This window comes from Rhyacophila brunnea, unplaced genomic scaffold, assembly GCF_057557595.1.
Source record: "Rhyacophila brunnea isolate RB1 unplaced genomic scaffold, BYU_Rbru_1.0 scaffold_16, whole genome shotgun sequence".
Taxonomy (NCBI): domain Eukaryota; kingdom Metazoa; phylum Arthropoda; class Insecta; order Trichoptera; family Rhyacophilidae; genus Rhyacophila; species Rhyacophila brunnea.
In genome coordinates this window covers 7,449,996-7,468,466 of record NW_028232816.1, presented here as the reverse complement: position 1 = coordinate 7,468,466, position 18,471 = coordinate 7,449,996, and the positions used below count along the sequence as shown (strand labels likewise).

The 18,471-nt window shown below is 33.3% G+C and overlaps 1 protein-coding gene across 1 annotated transcript in view; it reads left to right on the top strand.

The window, feature by feature from the left end:
- LOC147074287 (GTP-binding protein REM 1-like) overlaps nt 1-18,471 on the top strand; it is a 49,827-nt gene that overhangs the window by 17,680 nt on the left and 13,676 nt on the right. Inside the window, exon 5 of the mRNA XM_085943494.1 lies at nt 17,878-17,969. Coding sequence (XP_085799620.1) covers nt 17,878-17,969 — 92 coding nt within the window. The remainder of the gene's footprint in view (nt 1-17,877; nt 17,970-18,471) is intronic.

The window sequence follows — 18,471 nt, the reverse complement described above, 5'->3', positions numbered from 1 at the left end:
TTTATATGATTCATCAGAAAATTTAAAAACGTTGTATATAAAAAGTTCTTTTTATCTTGTAATTATTTTACTATGATTTAATATAGTGACATTGATATATCACTAAATGAAAAAGACTATATGAATTCAGACACGTACCACTTACAGACACACCCCTCTAATCTAATATGTCACGTGTTTGTATTATTGTGATGTGTTATCCATTTTCCAGAAGAAAAAATTTACCGGGAAATCGTGGAAAATTATCTAACAAGCAAAATTCCGTTTACTCGTTGAGTCAAATTTCAGGCCACTTCACTAAATCCAGCTACGAAGAACATTTGGCATGGACACTTAACATAATATTTTTTGAACATAGTATACATAATTTTGAAAACACTTAGAGAAAATGTATTATAACATTATAACCAATAGAAAAAATATTTTAACGAACGAACGAGGAAACGAACCTGCATCTCTCGGATTTCGCGCACGCTACGCATAGACCAATATGCTAACGCTGACATATTTATTACGACAAATTTTAACTATTGGCTCTTATAATACTCTCTGACATACTTTCAAAATTGAGCTACGATTGGCTATCGGTTTTTGTATTATAAATCAAAGTAGGTATCACTTTGATTAGATCACCCTCCACGTAACCTTGTAATTTGGAATAGATTTTTTGACACACACAAATCATGTCACTGTGTACAACTGCAAAATTACGTGGAGGATACTATACTAACCGACGTCACGGATTCTTCTTCTTTCTTCTTTCGACCATGTCCGATCCTAATAGGATCATATGGGCGTCCACAGAGTGGAGGTTTGTATTATCAGATTTTATTTTTACGAGAAATGAATGTCAGCCACTTGCTCAACCTTTTAGGCCCATACTCTGACTTTTTGAAAAACAAAATGTGTACTTGCCAGACCCAGGTTTCGAACCTGGGACCCTCGACTCTATGGGCCAGCGTTTAAGCCATGCGGCCATCGTGGGTCACGGATTACTTCAAGATATTTTAGTGTTGTAACTCACTTGAACATGCTAATAATTTTTAATTAACTATTTTTTTTATTCAACGAATATTTCACATTGATTCGTTTATTGAAAATCGTCTCGACTGGGGTAATAAAAAGTAATTTCGTTTGAAGACATCGACATTATTGTCACTTTATTGGTCGAAAAAAATGTGATGATAATTTCATTCAGTCACATGTTTCATACACTCCGTGATATTTCCTGTGTGAGCGTTCATATTTCTATGCCATAGAAAAGAACTACTTAATAGGATATAATAATTGTAAACCATATGCAGTCTCGGGGTTAAATTGGGTCTGTATTGCTAAATTGGCGTCTCATTTTGAGAATGTGACATATTGGGATATATCGCATTTAAAGAAGAAGCTTATAAAACCAACCCAAAGTCAATTTGTTAGTGTTTTCAGAAAACTATGATACATACCTAGGCATATGCGACTTCAAGTGTTGCATGAGAATTATTTTATTAGTGTGATAGAGTTAATATAATTCGATAATAATAATTGTTGCATTTCCTTGTGGATCCTTTTTGTGCAATAAGATGAACTCAGATAATGTCCAATCTTTTGGCAATTTCTCACTTCTCCATACGCGATTGCAGATATAAAATAAACCTCTCGATTTCAATAATTCTCTTCATTGTCCTCTGTCGCGAACTTTGGTAACACTTTTTATAATAGTTGGAAAGCCCATCTAAGGATGTACGAAAAAATATCTATAATTACGGATTTTATGCTGGAATCTATAATTTAGGAACGTGCCTCGTGTAAAATAACAAAAAAGTCCCTCTATAAAGTTGGTACCTTCCTACCCAATCTCTTCATCTTTTTTACCACTTTTTATCTTCAATTTCATGCTTTGCAAAATGTTCCCAATTGTTTTAAATAAGCGGTACAATATGTAATATTCACGTATTATTTAATTAATTAATTGATTACTATTTTTCAGTGCGTAATAATTGCATTGCTATTTTCATTTGTTTTGTTCATCTGTCACCGACTTCAAAATAATTGTTTTAAAATTGAAACTTGAGACTTCAAATTTTGGAAAAATATATAATAGTCAGAGCATTGGAGCGGAGCTCGGAGCAGGACCACTGGAGCAATGGAATTTTATCCGGAGCAGGAGCGGAGCCGGAGCACCGAAATTTGTATTGCTCCACTGCTCCGGATGTTTTTTTTTATTATTAAATTTTCGTCCTAAAATTCAATGAAAATCGTATATTTTGACACTTCTTTGCAACACAGGAATTATTTTAAATATGGCAAAACTGCCGAGTGATAAATAACCTCACTTTTTTGACAGAAGAGGCAAATAATGAGAGACGATTTGCTGCCGAAATTTTGTTTAATATAATTATTTATCATGAAAATCACGATTATTTTAAAACTGCTTATTTTTTAACATTTGTATACATATAATATAGAGTCGAATTGTAATAAAATTCGTGTATCATATCATAAGCTGAAAAATAAATTTCCCCCCAAGTTGTCTATGACTGTCAAAACATGGAAAACGAAATGTTTTCCGTTTAACCACCCGTGATCTTTTTCAATAGTCTGATGACTTTGCTAACAAGGTGGTATGTACATATTATTATATAAAAATACCTACCCTAGATATAACAGGGAGTTGAAAATAATAATAAATAATGTTTTCATTTCAAATGAGAGCACACGTGCGAAGAGCGCTATCGGGTTTCGGACAAAATATTTTTCCCATTCATATGTGTGTAAAATAACAATGCTTTCAATATTATATTATACGTATATGGTGTTATATTATTTAGAATCTAAATAATATAATACGATACCTAATATGATTTCCAAAGTGGGTAGAGAATACTAAAGGAGGTCGTTAGAAATTAAGGAGGTGATACAACTCAAAAACGGCAAGGAATACAAATCGATACGAGTAATTCTGCGTTTTGAAGTGGCAAACTTTTCACCTGTATATGAATAAAACATCTTGGTTTTTAGCCAGTATGCACCATTTTAAATGTTTATAAATACTATACGACAGCAAAATCTCATCGATAACCGGAAGTCGCTGTTGTCGCATATTATAAGACTTCTCAGTGACGTACCTGTCATGGTGGCGACGCGTGTTTAAATAATGTATCGACTCTCTTTTGAAATTCGACTCCTTTCCTTCTTCGTAATAAACCAAAATTTTACTAATAACAATTCTAACATCACTCCTGATCATTTAAGACAAATGTGTATAATAAAAGGTATAAAATTACGTAAATAATAGATTCGTAGGTACACTACGGAAGCGTAAAATGAAATGATAAACTTGGGGGCGTTCAGGACAGGCGTTCGAACTGCACAGGAAGGGGTTGTTAGTTCACAGTTTTTACACGTGTACAAGAAGTTCTTGTTCGATAATATTGATGCGTTCTTCTTGCTCAAAAAGAAAAAAATATTAAAATAAAAATCGGTTTTGACTCGTATTTTAGGGAAGATTGCGGTAGTCCGAAAATGTTTCAGAAACTCTGTTTTATATAGATTGTGGATAATAATGATTGACTCGTGTTCGGGCTTAATATTTTATTTTCGCGAAAGCTCTAATTGCCAATTATTTTTGTAAAATTAAATATTATACATTACCTACATTTTTATTTATTTTTTTGATTTTATATAAATTTTATATCGACATAATTATTTATTCAAGAGTACAAAACGTTTTTGATTGGTCAAAAGACTAATACTAAATAGGATAAGCCCGTATCATGATAATCAATCAATATTTACTGTCACACCAAACCTAATACGTTCGTGAATCTAGTAGTTATGTTTCTATTTTATTTATTTATTTAGCAATAATATTAACATTTTCATTTATTTTAAATATGTATAAAAATAGATCAAAGAGATAATATTGTAACCAGCAAAGTAATTTCATATATAAATTATAATATAGTAAAACCTAACATGATAGAAAGTAGGGACATAAGAAAAATAAAAAAGTATATTGAATAAATATAGACGAAAGGGTATCATTTTTGTAATACATATATCCATATATATTATAAATATTATGTGTGTGAAATTTGTACATAATATGAGTAATTTAACAGAAAAAGAGAGAAGACATACATTTTGAAATTCGATTAGTGTCAATTATACAAAATTTTGGAGATAGCGCGTTTAAAATAGGCAGGTGAATATTATTGAGCGCATCAACGGTGGAGAAATATATATCATAATTTTAAACAAAAGCGACGAGTAAAGGAGTTTCGTGTAAAATTAGAATCACTGCACTGACATGGTACAGGATGCTCTATCTATACCTACTTTCTCAATATTTGCGGACCACTGAAAAAAGGAGAATACCTGTCGAGAAATATACAGTGTTTTAGTGCTCTTTGGGTACAGCGGAAGGAATGACTGCATTATTATTTGTCCGACCATTTTCCCATTTTATTAGCATGTCAACCTTTATCACATCGTTTAGGTACTTACCCACTTTGGTCTGCTCCTTTTTATTGCTATATTGACGTTTTTATGTTATCTATGATATAATAATATGTCTATAGGTAGCTCAGATATATTCGTTTGATAAAAAAAGAACAATTAAGTAGATAATAATTAATTATTTCCTGTCCACAATCAATAAATAATATTTGATTTCTGATTAAAATATCGTAATAATATAATACCACAACCCGGCCTGTTGATAAAAGAATCGTCAACGAATATCGAAGTCTGGTCTAACATCTTTGATAATGGTGAATATAAGACTGATTAAAAAATTAACATAGGAAAAAATTACAAGGAGAGAGGAAAAGAAATACAGAGGCTTAGTTCCTTTGAAATATGGTGGTGGAGGTGGATGCTGATGTCTTGTAGATGGCCAAACAAGCCAACGATACTATAATCAGCGAAATTCAGAGTCGAAAGACACACTCCTCAGTTTTCCTTAGCCGGAAATTGAAATGTTAAATTTTGTTATTTATTTGAATTTAAATTTATTTATTTATATATTATACCAACTGCACCATATACTCGTAGGTACATCGAATAATAAATAAATGATAACTTTATCCCTATCTTTTAATTATTGTACATGGTGATAAAGTATACCTAGTGTCATATATTTTCATTTGCGTATTTTTATTGACATGGCAATACGGTTCCGCATAAAAATTAAGTTGGCGTTTGTTTACGTTTACACTTCACATGTTATAAATAAGTAATATTGATGGTTCGGTGTGCGCTACAATTTACCAATGTATGAGCAATACTTGACATGAAATTTTAAGCTTCATTTCGACTGCATAATCTGCAAACTATCCAACTGCACTTTTGACCAAAAATGAGATTTGTATGGCATTTGATTTTGTTCTCACACAAAAAAACTCCTAAACCTATAAATAAATGCGTTATCGTTCATCACACAAAACACCCAACGGCAGGTGCCAAATTTCCAATATCGTAAATGGAACAACTCCGCTTTTTATATAAATTTTCTGGTACTGTTCGGTTATCAGGAATACAGCGGAAAACACATTTTGAAAATAGCCGATAAACTGGATTATTTGTTAGGTTAACCTAACCAAACCTAACCTAACCTAACCTAACCTAACCTAAACTAACCCAAACTAACAAATAATCCAATATACCGGGTATTTTCAAAATGTGTTTTCTGCTGTATTCCTGATAACCGAGAAGTATCTTTTCTTTAGATTTTATACTTAAAAAAAGCTAAAATAGTGTATTAATGCGAGTGCAGCTTATTTGTAAAAAAAACCTAGTGTATTTTTGGAATTGTTAAATGATTATGTTTCTTCTCCTTCCTGAACAATTTGCCCAAATGGAGTTTGCCGGTTTGCAAATTAAGCAGTCGATTTATTATATCGCAGAAGATCTAAATCTAAATGACATCTCTTTTATTAAACTTATTACTATTGCATTATCTGTAATTTTGCATAATCTGGTGTATGGTGAATTCGGCATTGGAAAATGTTTGCGATGTCCCCTTCCCTTGATACTTTTAAGCTCGTACATAATAAATGTTATTTAATGGTTAAACCAGCCCTTCTTCATCACAACAAATTAATCACATTATTAAAATTACGTTTAATATTGCTGTACAATATTACATTACTATCAAAACGCATTGTGAAATAATTTATCACTACGTAGTACATATTAGCAAAAGCTAATCCTCTGGATACAACGTTAAGCCTATTCACAATAGTTAATGGCTTCATTTTACTATGATGAGTTCTAATTAATTATTCTTAAGCTGTACCTTACGATTTATATATTGCATCAAAATATTATAACTATGTAATTAAAACCATAGCTAGAAATGGAACTGGAATCGAACCCTGAAACATTGAGAAATGAGAACTCTTTAATTATTGTTTTGGAATAAGGAAAGAAACGTGAACTGAACCCGTTTAAACAGTATTTATAATATTAATACTATCGACCGAAAGTGCTTGATAGAATTTGAATTAAAATTCTAATGGATTTAAGTTTTGTACTATTCCATTTGAGTCGTTTTTTGTGACCCGGGTTTCGCCTTTCGGCATCTTTAGGCATTAGGCAAATACACACTGACAACTAATACAATTAACTCTAACTTATATAACAAATCAATACAATAAACTAGGTAACAACTTGATCACCTACCTATTAAGTTAAAGATTACAATAAAAAAATATATAACAAACAAATTATGAATAGTTGAAGTGTTTGAAAAACTCCCTACCAGTGGTACCCGTAGTACTGTAAAAGTGATAATCATCTAAGTAGGCAAGTAAGAATGTGCTCCGTTATCATCAACGTTTAATTAGATCAATCCACTGCTGGATGAAAACGATTCGATTCCTTTCGGTGCATTGCCTCGTCTTCAAGCTATATGTCATGCCTTTTGACATTGAAAGTTATTAGCAAACTATATTTTATCACATTATCTTGTTTGTCGCTTGGTCCAATGGGAGATCACATTTAAAAGCAATTTGGTTGTCTCATAACATAATAGTTATTATGAGGATAATTCAAACTACTTGGCGGAATAACTATTTAGAAAATTATAATTAGTCAGACACATATTATGCATACCCACAATAAAATGTACGTAGTTTACTTCAAGCTTGTTTCTAATGCAATTAACTCACGAAGTATAAAATAGTTGTTTACGAACTAGGTACCTGCCTGTTCAGCTTTTGAAATTGTTCTATACTATGTTCATAATATAATTTTGACATTATCGTTCTAATTAAATTATCTTTACGCCTCTGGTTATTTAATATTTTCTAGGCAAATGGTGTCATTCCTACCAACGAATAATGAAGTTATTTTATTATTGTTATTTAACACCGATCGTGAACATATGCTTTTTTTAATTAAATCGAAATAATGTTAAAATGACATGCATAATAATATATAAACTAATTTGACAACATGATGCCATGCATATATAAAACAATACTTTAACAATATAATGCCTGCTGCGAGTGCAGCACGATAGCGAGGCAACGTCGCGTCCGCAGTCAGAATTGTTGCCATTTTTGAAGTTATAAGTACTTCTTTTGGCGCGTTTGGGAAATCAGATCAGTGTATTTTTGGCGTGTGACATGTAACACATAATTTATTTTTTTACACAAAAAAAAACGCACTCGATTTGATTCGAACCACCGATTGTTCGGTTATCTGCCGAACGCACTGCCTTTACGCCACAGTATGATACTCCAATCGTGACGATTATACAGTATAAAATTATAGTTTAGGATTGTTCCGTTGCCAAGGCAGCGAATTTATTATTGTCGGCCATTTGCAATTCCTAACATAAACAAACTATTAAACGTCATAGTGGCAGTTGTTTCTTTAAAAATAAAAACAACGATAAATATATATAAAATTTAGTTATATAAGTTAACGTGTGTATAAATAAACCAACGGCGTTCCAATAAGCAGTCATTTTTCTTGAGTGTGTAATTTAATAAGATACTTAAGAGCTAGTCGAAGAACCTAGTTTATCACAGTTTTGTTTTTGTTTTGTTACGCAAAAGAAGTATAACTTCTAACGCGCGTACATAAGTACACACACCGATTTTTTACTTTTAGATTATTTGATAATTGGTGGCGCTTTTAGCAGTGGACTGTAATTTGCGGATGCTGGTCGATTACGGATCTAGGGGAGGAGGTTTACATAGGATGCCAGATACTGACCTTTTATTGTGAGAGGGCTGGCGCGCGCCGGAGCCGGTTAGGTGTAACTGGTAAACGGACGGTTCGGAATGTCACTTTCAAGGTTTCACTTGGTTTTAGGATGAAAGATGATGTAAAGTTCAGGATAGATGATAGACGTGACGTTCGCTCAAACCGTATGAGATTTAGCGCAACGAAGGTCATACATATGCGTCTTGAGTCACTCTGTGGTTAACAGCGGCTAAGCTATAACAAACCCGAACGCGACCGCTTTCTTGATGCCACTCGAACTAACTGAATGTTATTCAATCACGGTCGACTAATGACCCGTAATTACTCGACGTCTGGTCTTCTGACAATAATAAATAATAATTTAGGGTAGGTGGGGAAATAAGGAATGACGGCCAATATAATTGGCCCAACCAATAATTAATAAAAAAAAAAAATTTAAATCTCATACAATAGTAAAACAATGCCGCCATAATGTACATCGAATAATTTATCAATAATAATAAAATTTAAATAATATTGTAATGGTTACTTTGTGTTTTAATATTAAATGCACGCATGGTGATAAAGTGTACCTAGTGTCATATTCATTCACATATTTTTTTATTGACATGGCAATGAAGTTCCGTATGAAATTAAGGTGGCATCTGTTCACATATTATATTAAATTAATAATGGTTTAATTCAAATATAAGCTACGTTTGAATTATAATGTACCTAAGTGCTTTAATTAAGCACAGCACAAGTCCAACATCTTTCATATTCCAAGTGATCAACGTAATAATATATAATAATAATTTAAAAAAAAAACATGACTATCCATTCACAACTAGTTCAAGTTTATGGATTTTATTACTAAAATTGTAATGAAATTCTTCCTTTGACAGATTCAACTGATAATAGACTAGAATTAGCTATAAAAGAATGTGCAATACGAAATGACTTAAAACTAATTTAAACATGAGTTCTATAAGCCACGTCTTAAAATCCACATCCACATATATCTGAATATTTTCTTCAACGCATTTGGTGGAAAGTTATACATGGACGGTAATAAAAATAAAAAATACAACGCCAATAATATACCCCTGGGATTTCAATGACTCCCATTTTCAATATTATCAATTTTGTCTTTCTCCGGAATTGTCACACGTAAGCACCCTCTTCCCGCCATTTATTTTCAAAAGCGGCGGCAATAGAACGAAGTTGCAACATCAAAACGACAATCACCTTCATATCCGGAATATATTACTACTTCCTGTCTAGACCGGAATGACATTTTCGTACGACGCCCTGCAGTTTTATTGGTTTGAAATGGCACTTTATAATAATATCTACGTTTGATGGAAAATGGCACATTTATACACCGATTAAAGACGTATAATAATATCAATATTTCACTTATACAATTACATTATGCAATATTAGAAAACTTACTTATTTTAAATTCAAATTCACAGTATTATTTATTATATAGTATAATGTGTCACCTCTTGGAATTTTTCGGCATTGGTTACTTTCCATTGATCGGCAGAAAAATATTCGTCATCATTTCATTTCGAGGGAGTAGTGTGGTAATTGATAAAAGGTAGGTATTTCATTTACGGGTACTTCCTAATATTTTTAAATTAATACATAGGTACTAATTTAAACATTCGACAAAGCGCATCTGTATGATACAAGGTTATGCAGTTGATTTATACGCATTGGAGAGAGCTCGAGACTACAACATAATATCCTTATTTGCCCAGAAAAAAAAACAAACTGTCACTTAGGTATATTTAATAGTCGAAAGATTAATTAAGTTTTAAGCTTTAAAAGGGGAAAAAACAGTTCGAACAGAACGATAGCCGTCTTAAATAACGCTATTGTCCATCTGAAAATATTCGTGGGTCCTTTTCTCGAAGGCAATTTACGGGGTCTCGTATTTTTCAATCGGCAACGAAAATGGCGCGAACTTTCAAATTTATAAAAGTCAAACGAGTTGTTTATGTAAAGTTATCCGCTTTATAATAATGCATCGGTTTACATTCATCGCTAATGCATGCTGGTAACATCAGATATGGACACTAAATAATTCTAGTCGGTTTACAAATAGGCAAATAATATAATATCAAAGCAGTATTTAATTTACTTTATATTGTTTTTTAGTAAGCATCGCAACCCTCCCCCTTCAGATTCTAATCAGAAGTATTTAGAGAGCCATTATTGTGTAATTTTAACTTAATGTATGGTGTATTTAATTAAGAATAAAAAAAATACTACATGAAGAACCTATTAAGTTAATTATAATTATAATGTGAATCCACATTATAATCCACATAACATCATGAAGTTATAAATAAGCTATTAACCTGTAAATTGTCAACTATTAAAGTAAGTTGTTTATTTTATAACCCGTTTACTGCCGCACCGTCGATAGTTTTAACGAAGACAGATAAATCCCAGGCGGGAAATGAGAATTACTCTAACTTTCACATACCTGCCAGGAAACCCGTGAAGGAACTTATTTTAGTGACTTGGTTTCCTTATAAGTTTTCGTCGCAAAACAACAACAAAAGCGAAACAGTATAGACCTTAAGGACTAGATGCATAGTAAACCACAATACGTTTTCCTTTAGTAGCCGAAAAATCATGATTTAAAAAAAATCTATTATACTAAGCAATCCAGAATATCAGAATGTTTGTTTTTATTATGCATAACTCGTTCATCCTGTTTACATGGCCTAGCAATCTAAGGCGACCTAATTTGATGGACTGTACTGTGCTCATCTTCTCCTTCTTCGGCCATATCCGCCCCTTAATCGTAGCATATGGACACCACGCGGCGCCTCCAAGAATCCCTGTCCCTCGCCAGTCTTCTTGCTTCGTTCCAGGTCAAACCAGCATTCCGTAGCTGCGCCGTATACACTCTATAGATAGTATTTAGCGGCCTTCCAGGACGCCGGAATCCGGTTGGCTTGAAGAACAGGCAAGCCAGGTTGAGGTTCTCTTCTGGCATCCGCAGCACGTGGCCGAGCCAGGTCCAACGTCGCCTCTTCACTCTCAGTGTGATGAGAGGCTGCTTGGTGCGTTCTCTTATCTCCTCGTTGCTCATAAAGTCATACCAACCCACACCCAGTATCCATCGCAAACCTGTTTTCGAAATTCAGTACATTACGGTTTCTCTAAGCCTTCGTAAGGTGCCATGATTCGCTACTGTAAAGCAGCACTGTCAGAATGCAAGCGTTGAATAGGCGTTCGAATTTGTATATGTATATAGTATATATATGTATATAGTATACACTTAGTCTTCAAAATCGACCAGTTTACCCATCTCTAATGTGTACCCACAGGTATTTGAAGCTGTTGACGCTCTCGATGTTTTGCCCCTCGCTAATCAGAGAGAAATTGTTTTATCAACAGCACCTGTCCTGATCCAGATGATATAAATTATGTATTTAATATTCTTATTTACATAATACCTATGTATAACTTTGTCACCCATAAAGTTACCTCATTTTTATTAAACTAACTAATTGTATCAGTGTTACGCAAACGATACCAAAATCATATCCAAAATATAAAATTACATTTTGTATTTCAATTTTGTCATTATTCAATTTTTGGAATGCCAATAAACGTGTTTCGTTAAAAAAATAGTTGTTGTCAGGAAAACAATTACATCTATCTATAATTACCCGGTCTTGAGTTTTTCAGCCGCCCACTTTCGTTAAAAAAATGCCAATAGGTCCATTATTTATTTATAAAATGGATAAAAACAAAAACGGCATTTACGAAAATAAATCACCCTGGGATTTGTGTAAATCATTTAATAAATAATGTGAAAAAGTCTATTATGTATTAACATTTAGTTACTATGTAAAAAAAGCTCGATTCTAATTACAATACTATAGATATTAATGATATTACAATCCACATTTTTCCACAATCCACGTATCTCAGTGCGTAAGGCGCTGACATCAATTTCATCCTGGTTCCCCGAGTTCGATTCTCGGTTAGGTACATGTAAATTGTACGTAAAACATTTCACCGTGACACAGAGCTTTCTTATTGGAAATAGAAGAACGTATACTATACGGTCTCCAATTTTATTAGATTCAATATGAACATTAATTCAATTTTCATAGCTGATTTTGGCAAAATTCATGAATTCAAGAATGAAAACCTAACCTAACCCAACCTAACAAATAATCCAGTATATCGGCTATTTTCAAAAAAAAATTTGCTGCTGGCTTACAAATTTCAAAACTCGTCCGCCTGCAACGCGTCAAATCCATCGATGTGATGTCATCGTTATTCACAAAACACACGTTGCCAAATGGAGCTCCGCAGATTGGTCGAATGCGACTGTTTAGCTTGAAAAAAACATCTGCTGTTGCTATCGACGGGTCGAAGACGTAAGGACGCATACAAACACCTACGAATTGGTCATGTGCGCGGTCATAATATGCGACACCGGATCGACGTTCTTGGAAAGTTTTATTTATGGCTGTGCGGCAGACAAGGCGAGCTTAGATGTGAGAGCCGGCTTATATGGTGCCTGGAGCTTCCTCGGTTGTACAAGGCGTCTATAATAGAGGATTATTTAATCTAATGCCTTTTCATAATCATCTCATTAATATCTCATTTAATAATAACATTTACTTAACAAATTAAAGGTGTAATATTGTCTTTTCATATGAATATAATTTCATATTAAAGTTATCATTGACACTTAAGTATTCTAAGGCCCGTCTCAGATGGGACACCGGTGTCGCGCTCGTATATAATAATGAGGCCTTTGTATTCGAATAAAGGGGCCTTTGTATTATGTTTATAAACGCCCCAGAGTTAATGAGTCAACGCGTGTCCGGTACACTTTTCCATCGGCCGCTGTATTCTCAAGCCGCCGATACACTTGTTTTTATTACCGCAGCCTGTTTTATGTTATAATTTATAACGCGAAATTATGCGTTGACTCATTAGCCCTGGGGCGTTCATAAACATAATACAAAGGCCTCCTATATTATATCGAGCGTGACAGCGGTGTCCCGTCTGAAACGGGCATAACTTATTTTTCAATTTTTTATATTCGTGTGTTGAAAGTGCAACTTACTGTTAAAGTTTAAACTCTCTTCGTCTTTTTCAGTTGTAACCCATTTAAGATCAACTAAACACCTACTCATATGGGAATCACATAAAAAGCTTTACCTTGGTTTCCCAAATCCCCTAAGTGAATCCGGTCTTGACATCAATTTTATTATTTTCACGGAATCGTCTTGGAACTTTTTCAATATAGGAAAAAGTTTGTGTATTTATTTTTTTCTTTAGAGAAATAAATGTTTTTTTTTAGCGCGTTAACACGATTTTTATTAAAAGAATTCGAAAACTTTGAAAGTTTGTTTTGATCTTTTGATGGCTTTATATTTTATTTTGCTTTTACTTACTTATAAAATAAAATTTAAAATGTTATATAACGTAGAAGGTATATTACTAGGTTACAGTTATTTATTTTTTACTAATTAATAAAACAAACGCAATTGATAATTAAATTCAAAAGTTCACTTCGTTTTCGCGATCATTTTCATTATTTTGTTGCTTGATTTCTATCTTAAGGCTATACCTCAGTTGAGGCACGGTCTTAAAAGATCGTGGCTAGGCGATGCGCGGATTGCGGGTCGGGTGCAAATGGCGCATGCCGAACGAAATATAATTTGTATTATAAATCCAACATGCGTCCATTTAATGTTCTGTTTATTGTTATATTAGTAACAATAATAATATATTCATTGACATGTTTTCTTTTTCAAGTAAATGGGTAACGTTTTTAGTCATCTTTACACGATTTAAGAATTAATACCCCCTTCGCCATCACGAAACAAATTGACGTGTTCCCAGCTCGACGTTCTCTCTCCGAATGCCAGCGAGTCCAAAATTTCGTCGCGCCTATAGTTGAAAATTATTTGCCGTTTCACTGATGTATCGTCTTAATAATTGTTTAAATCTCAGAGTAATAATATAAAAAGAGTGGCTATTGTTCGGAAAAATGAAGCTGTGTTTCTCACCAAATTACCAAATTTAAACACAACATAGTTAACCATATTTTCTAACTAAATTAACTAAAAATAATTACTACTTACTTTATATTTAATACAAAAACAATAAATTTATTATTAATTCTTCCAGACCCGGGGTTCGTTTCGACTCGACCATCGCGGGCATGCAGTAAAAGTGCATTTTTATCACCCGGCAATGTCATTGAAAACTGTTTACATGGATTATTCACCATAAATTTTTGTTTATTTCAATGATTTTTTTTTTACTTTATGTATGAAAAGCAATGATATTAATATGGACGAAGCATCAGGGAAAAAAATGACACTCACTTTTTTGTCGGGTCTGCCGAATGGTTCGGTTCGAGCAAGTTCACTCAAATGAACATTGACACTAGAAACACTGTTCTAACGCCATTACAATAAAGGTGATATTGCTATAAATTCCCGATGCGTGATATCGCATAATGGAAATTGCGTGACGTCTACCTATATATGTGCGAATGTCGCTATGTGCGAATTTACTTGCTAGCTACTGAATTGAGTGCGTTGTCCATTAATAATGTTATTGATGAAAAGTAAGTCAATTTGAGACTAATAACAGGTCATAGTTACCATAATTGAGTAACACAAAAAATGGTATAAGTAGATAAACTACTAGATAGAAATGAAATTTGAATCATTGGTAGGTATATTTTATATGATTATACATGAAATCAAAATATCGGTCAATATTAGACTGGTGGGCCAAAGTTAACCTAACCGGGTAATATTATTAATTCAGTCGAACTTGGTTAGCGAGATCTCGGATATAATGGAGAAACATTCGTTGACATTTTAGTTTATGATTTTCTCATTACATTTATTCACTTTTATTGCGAGCTACTTCTCGGGTATACCGAGCAAAACTATTAATGTGTGAAATGATCGTTTAAAAACAACATTTTCGACGCTAAGCAATAAAATCCGACCGGGCAGTTAACTAGACCGATGCTGCCGGGATCGTATTACGTTTATGACACTACTAGTTAAGTGTCTAAGTACCTAATTGGTATTTTCGCCGACAACAGTGTAAAAGTATCCACGCATATGGTTGAAATTGCATGTAAAAAATCCAAGCTTTGTGAAGTCAGTAGGTATAGGTCGCACAATCAAAGCTGAGGCCATCCACAGATACGAAAGTTGTGTGTATTTGTGTGTTTCTGAGGTAACGGACATTGCACAATGTCTACGAGAAAAAGCCGTTTGTCTTGCTTACGCCCACTTATTGCGCTTATAGCCAGCGCTCGAAATGGAAAAGTTTACGAATCGGAGCGCTCGACATTTTTCTCAAGAGCAATAGATAGTTAGAAGATATAGTTATCAAATTTTATGTGTATTTCATAAAAATAAGTGTGTTAGATTTTCTATTATATGGCCTATCCAGCGATGCCAACCGTACTATAATTATAGTACAATACTATAATTTTAATTCCGCAAAAAATGGAAAATACTATAATTTTACGGCATATATGCCAAAATACTATAATTTAAAAGGATTCTAGACGAAAAATGTTCCTGTACTATATATTTTTCAGAAATACTATAATTTTTTTGCCATTGTACTATAATCAGCATAGAAAAAGATGGCAACACTGGGCCTATCTGAACAGGAACGGCGCTCTGATGCGCTCCGGTCCATTTCGAGCCCTGCTTATAGCGAAAAGAGGACAACATACGTATACGTTGATGTTAACATTTCTTTATTGATTAGTTCGATGGATCTTTTGTTCGTGAGAGGTCGTGTAAAAGTCGATTTAAACATTTGAAACATTCTGTTTGTAAACAATTCGTCTGTGTGAGTATTGTCATCGCCTCAACTTTAGTTGTGAGATCTACACCTACCAGCGCCAGCGACTCAGCACTTCATTACAATAAACAACTTCTTTTGTAGTTTTCGAATGCCATGCTTGTTTCGGGGATTTTTACCATGGTTTTCAGATTTTTTATGTTCTATACTTCAATGGAACGTGGCGCGAAAAATGTTATATAACGAGTAATTTTTATAACGAGCAAATTCTATCGGTCCCATCTTCCTCGTAATAACCAAGTTCGACTGTATGAATTTTGTTGTAGGAATACTTTATAACCCAAGACAAAGATATGTTATCTTCTGAACCAAATATATCGACGAACAGTCGCTTGATATAATTTGTTACCATTCCGTAATAATATATGTATTACGTACTTATACTTATTATATAGGTACCTTATATTCCATGTTTGACATTTATTTTTCACAATACACGTTTGGAAGATAGACATAGAGTTACGTTTAGTTGCGTTTAATTGAATTTTCGTTGAGTCAGACGATCAACGTGACATTCAGTAGAAATTATCGATAGTTCGGATGACCATAAAGTAAAGTCCTGAATTTACTCTATCATTCATGCTGGGTCAAAGTTACCCTCTTTGACCGATCGGTTTCACTTTGATAAACTTATCCATTTTTTAAATCACTTGAAAGATCATCGCTATACCCTAGTTGGCGAACCTTTTTATGTACGCGTGCCAAAATTTCCCAAATATTATTTTTCAAACGTGCCATTGAAATGCAGCTAGATACTGGAGTTTCAGTATCGTTTTTTTAGTATTGATGTAAGCGGATGGCCTAAGCCTCGAGTTGAGCTTGTTGCGTTCTAGACAGTTATAATATATCTAAAAAAAATATGGTCACCCCATTACCTGAGTGCTCATTCTGTCAATTGGGTTTTATTTAACGAGAAAAGTTCTCAGAAACAAACAGTTCCCGACGTTTGTTTCGCCGAAGTAAAACTAACTGCCAAGAAACTTCATAGAGTTCATACAAAGTGTAAACGATGTGAACTCAATTAATACATTGTATGTACTATTTTAAAAATGTATGAAAAGGTGCAGACGCGAATCACAGTAAAACTTTGAATTTAATCACTTTATTCATGTACATGTACAATATAGTTCGGTATCTCTCCATCATTATTAGTATAACATAAGGGCCCAATTAAATTACATAATATATAGTCAAATTTCTGAGAATCTTTCATTGTTACAACTGTCTCGGTGATTCAACGCAGATATTAGTATCGTCCAAAAATAAATTATTAAAACGACTTGATACAATATATTAATTACTTTACGTGTTTCAATAATGGTCAAATACACAGTGATAATTGTTTACGAATTTTACCAAAAGGTCTAAATACTCTAAACCAGGGATTCACAAACGTTTTAGTCAAAGAGACAATTTTGAAATCAAAAATATTTGGCTGGGCCCTATGGTAAATATTTTCTGTTTTTTTTTTAAATAAGGCAAAAAAAATCATTGTATAAACTTATTCATTTGACTAAATATATATTGTTATTACTCTTATTAATATACTTACTTACTAAAAAATAATGAGTAGGTATCTTTTTAAATGTTTTCACCATGTGATTAATTAGGTATGCAATTGTTTGATTGAAACTAAATCCCGCAATCTAGCTACTTACAGCCCTAAGTGGATCTTGAGCACCCTTATTTTTTTAGTCTTCTGCTCACCCTTATTCGAAGATGTGGTTTCATTTTCCTCATTTGGTCTTGTTTACGTATACATAATCTCAAATATATTTTTTATTATTTCAGATGAAGAGTACGGTCAGAAGAACGTGTCAGTGCTACTTGATGGTCAAGAAACAGAATTGGAGGTGATCGATCATCCAGCATCAGAGATGTCTGTAAGTAACCAATATTTGCCGAATACACCTCTTTCACGAACGTTCAAGAACGTTTCATAATATTGTACAATTACCACTATTCGTTCGTACAACATATTTTATATAGCTCAAGTCGTTCAAAGGAATGACCTGAAGATAGGTATTTACGCAGTAGGGTGAGGCATGGCTCCCACAAGGGGGGGCTGACAGGACTATGGCACGTCGAGCAGTTAAGTGAGATACACACACCACAAATTTTCCCTAATGGTAAAAAAGTCGCCTGCTCAAAGACTATTAAAATTGTAAAAAATGTGGCTTTGAGATGCAATTGTATGTGAAATGATGATTGTTGTAATTAAATGATAATTGGCGCGTATTTTATAATTATTATTAGTGTGTTTTTCTTGACTAAGAAAATCGGCTATTTGGCTATTTATCCAATATGGAAAAAGATCCCATGATACTTAACAGTAACAAAAGGGAGTCACGATCAGTACTTCGGTGTAGACGAGTACCAACAACT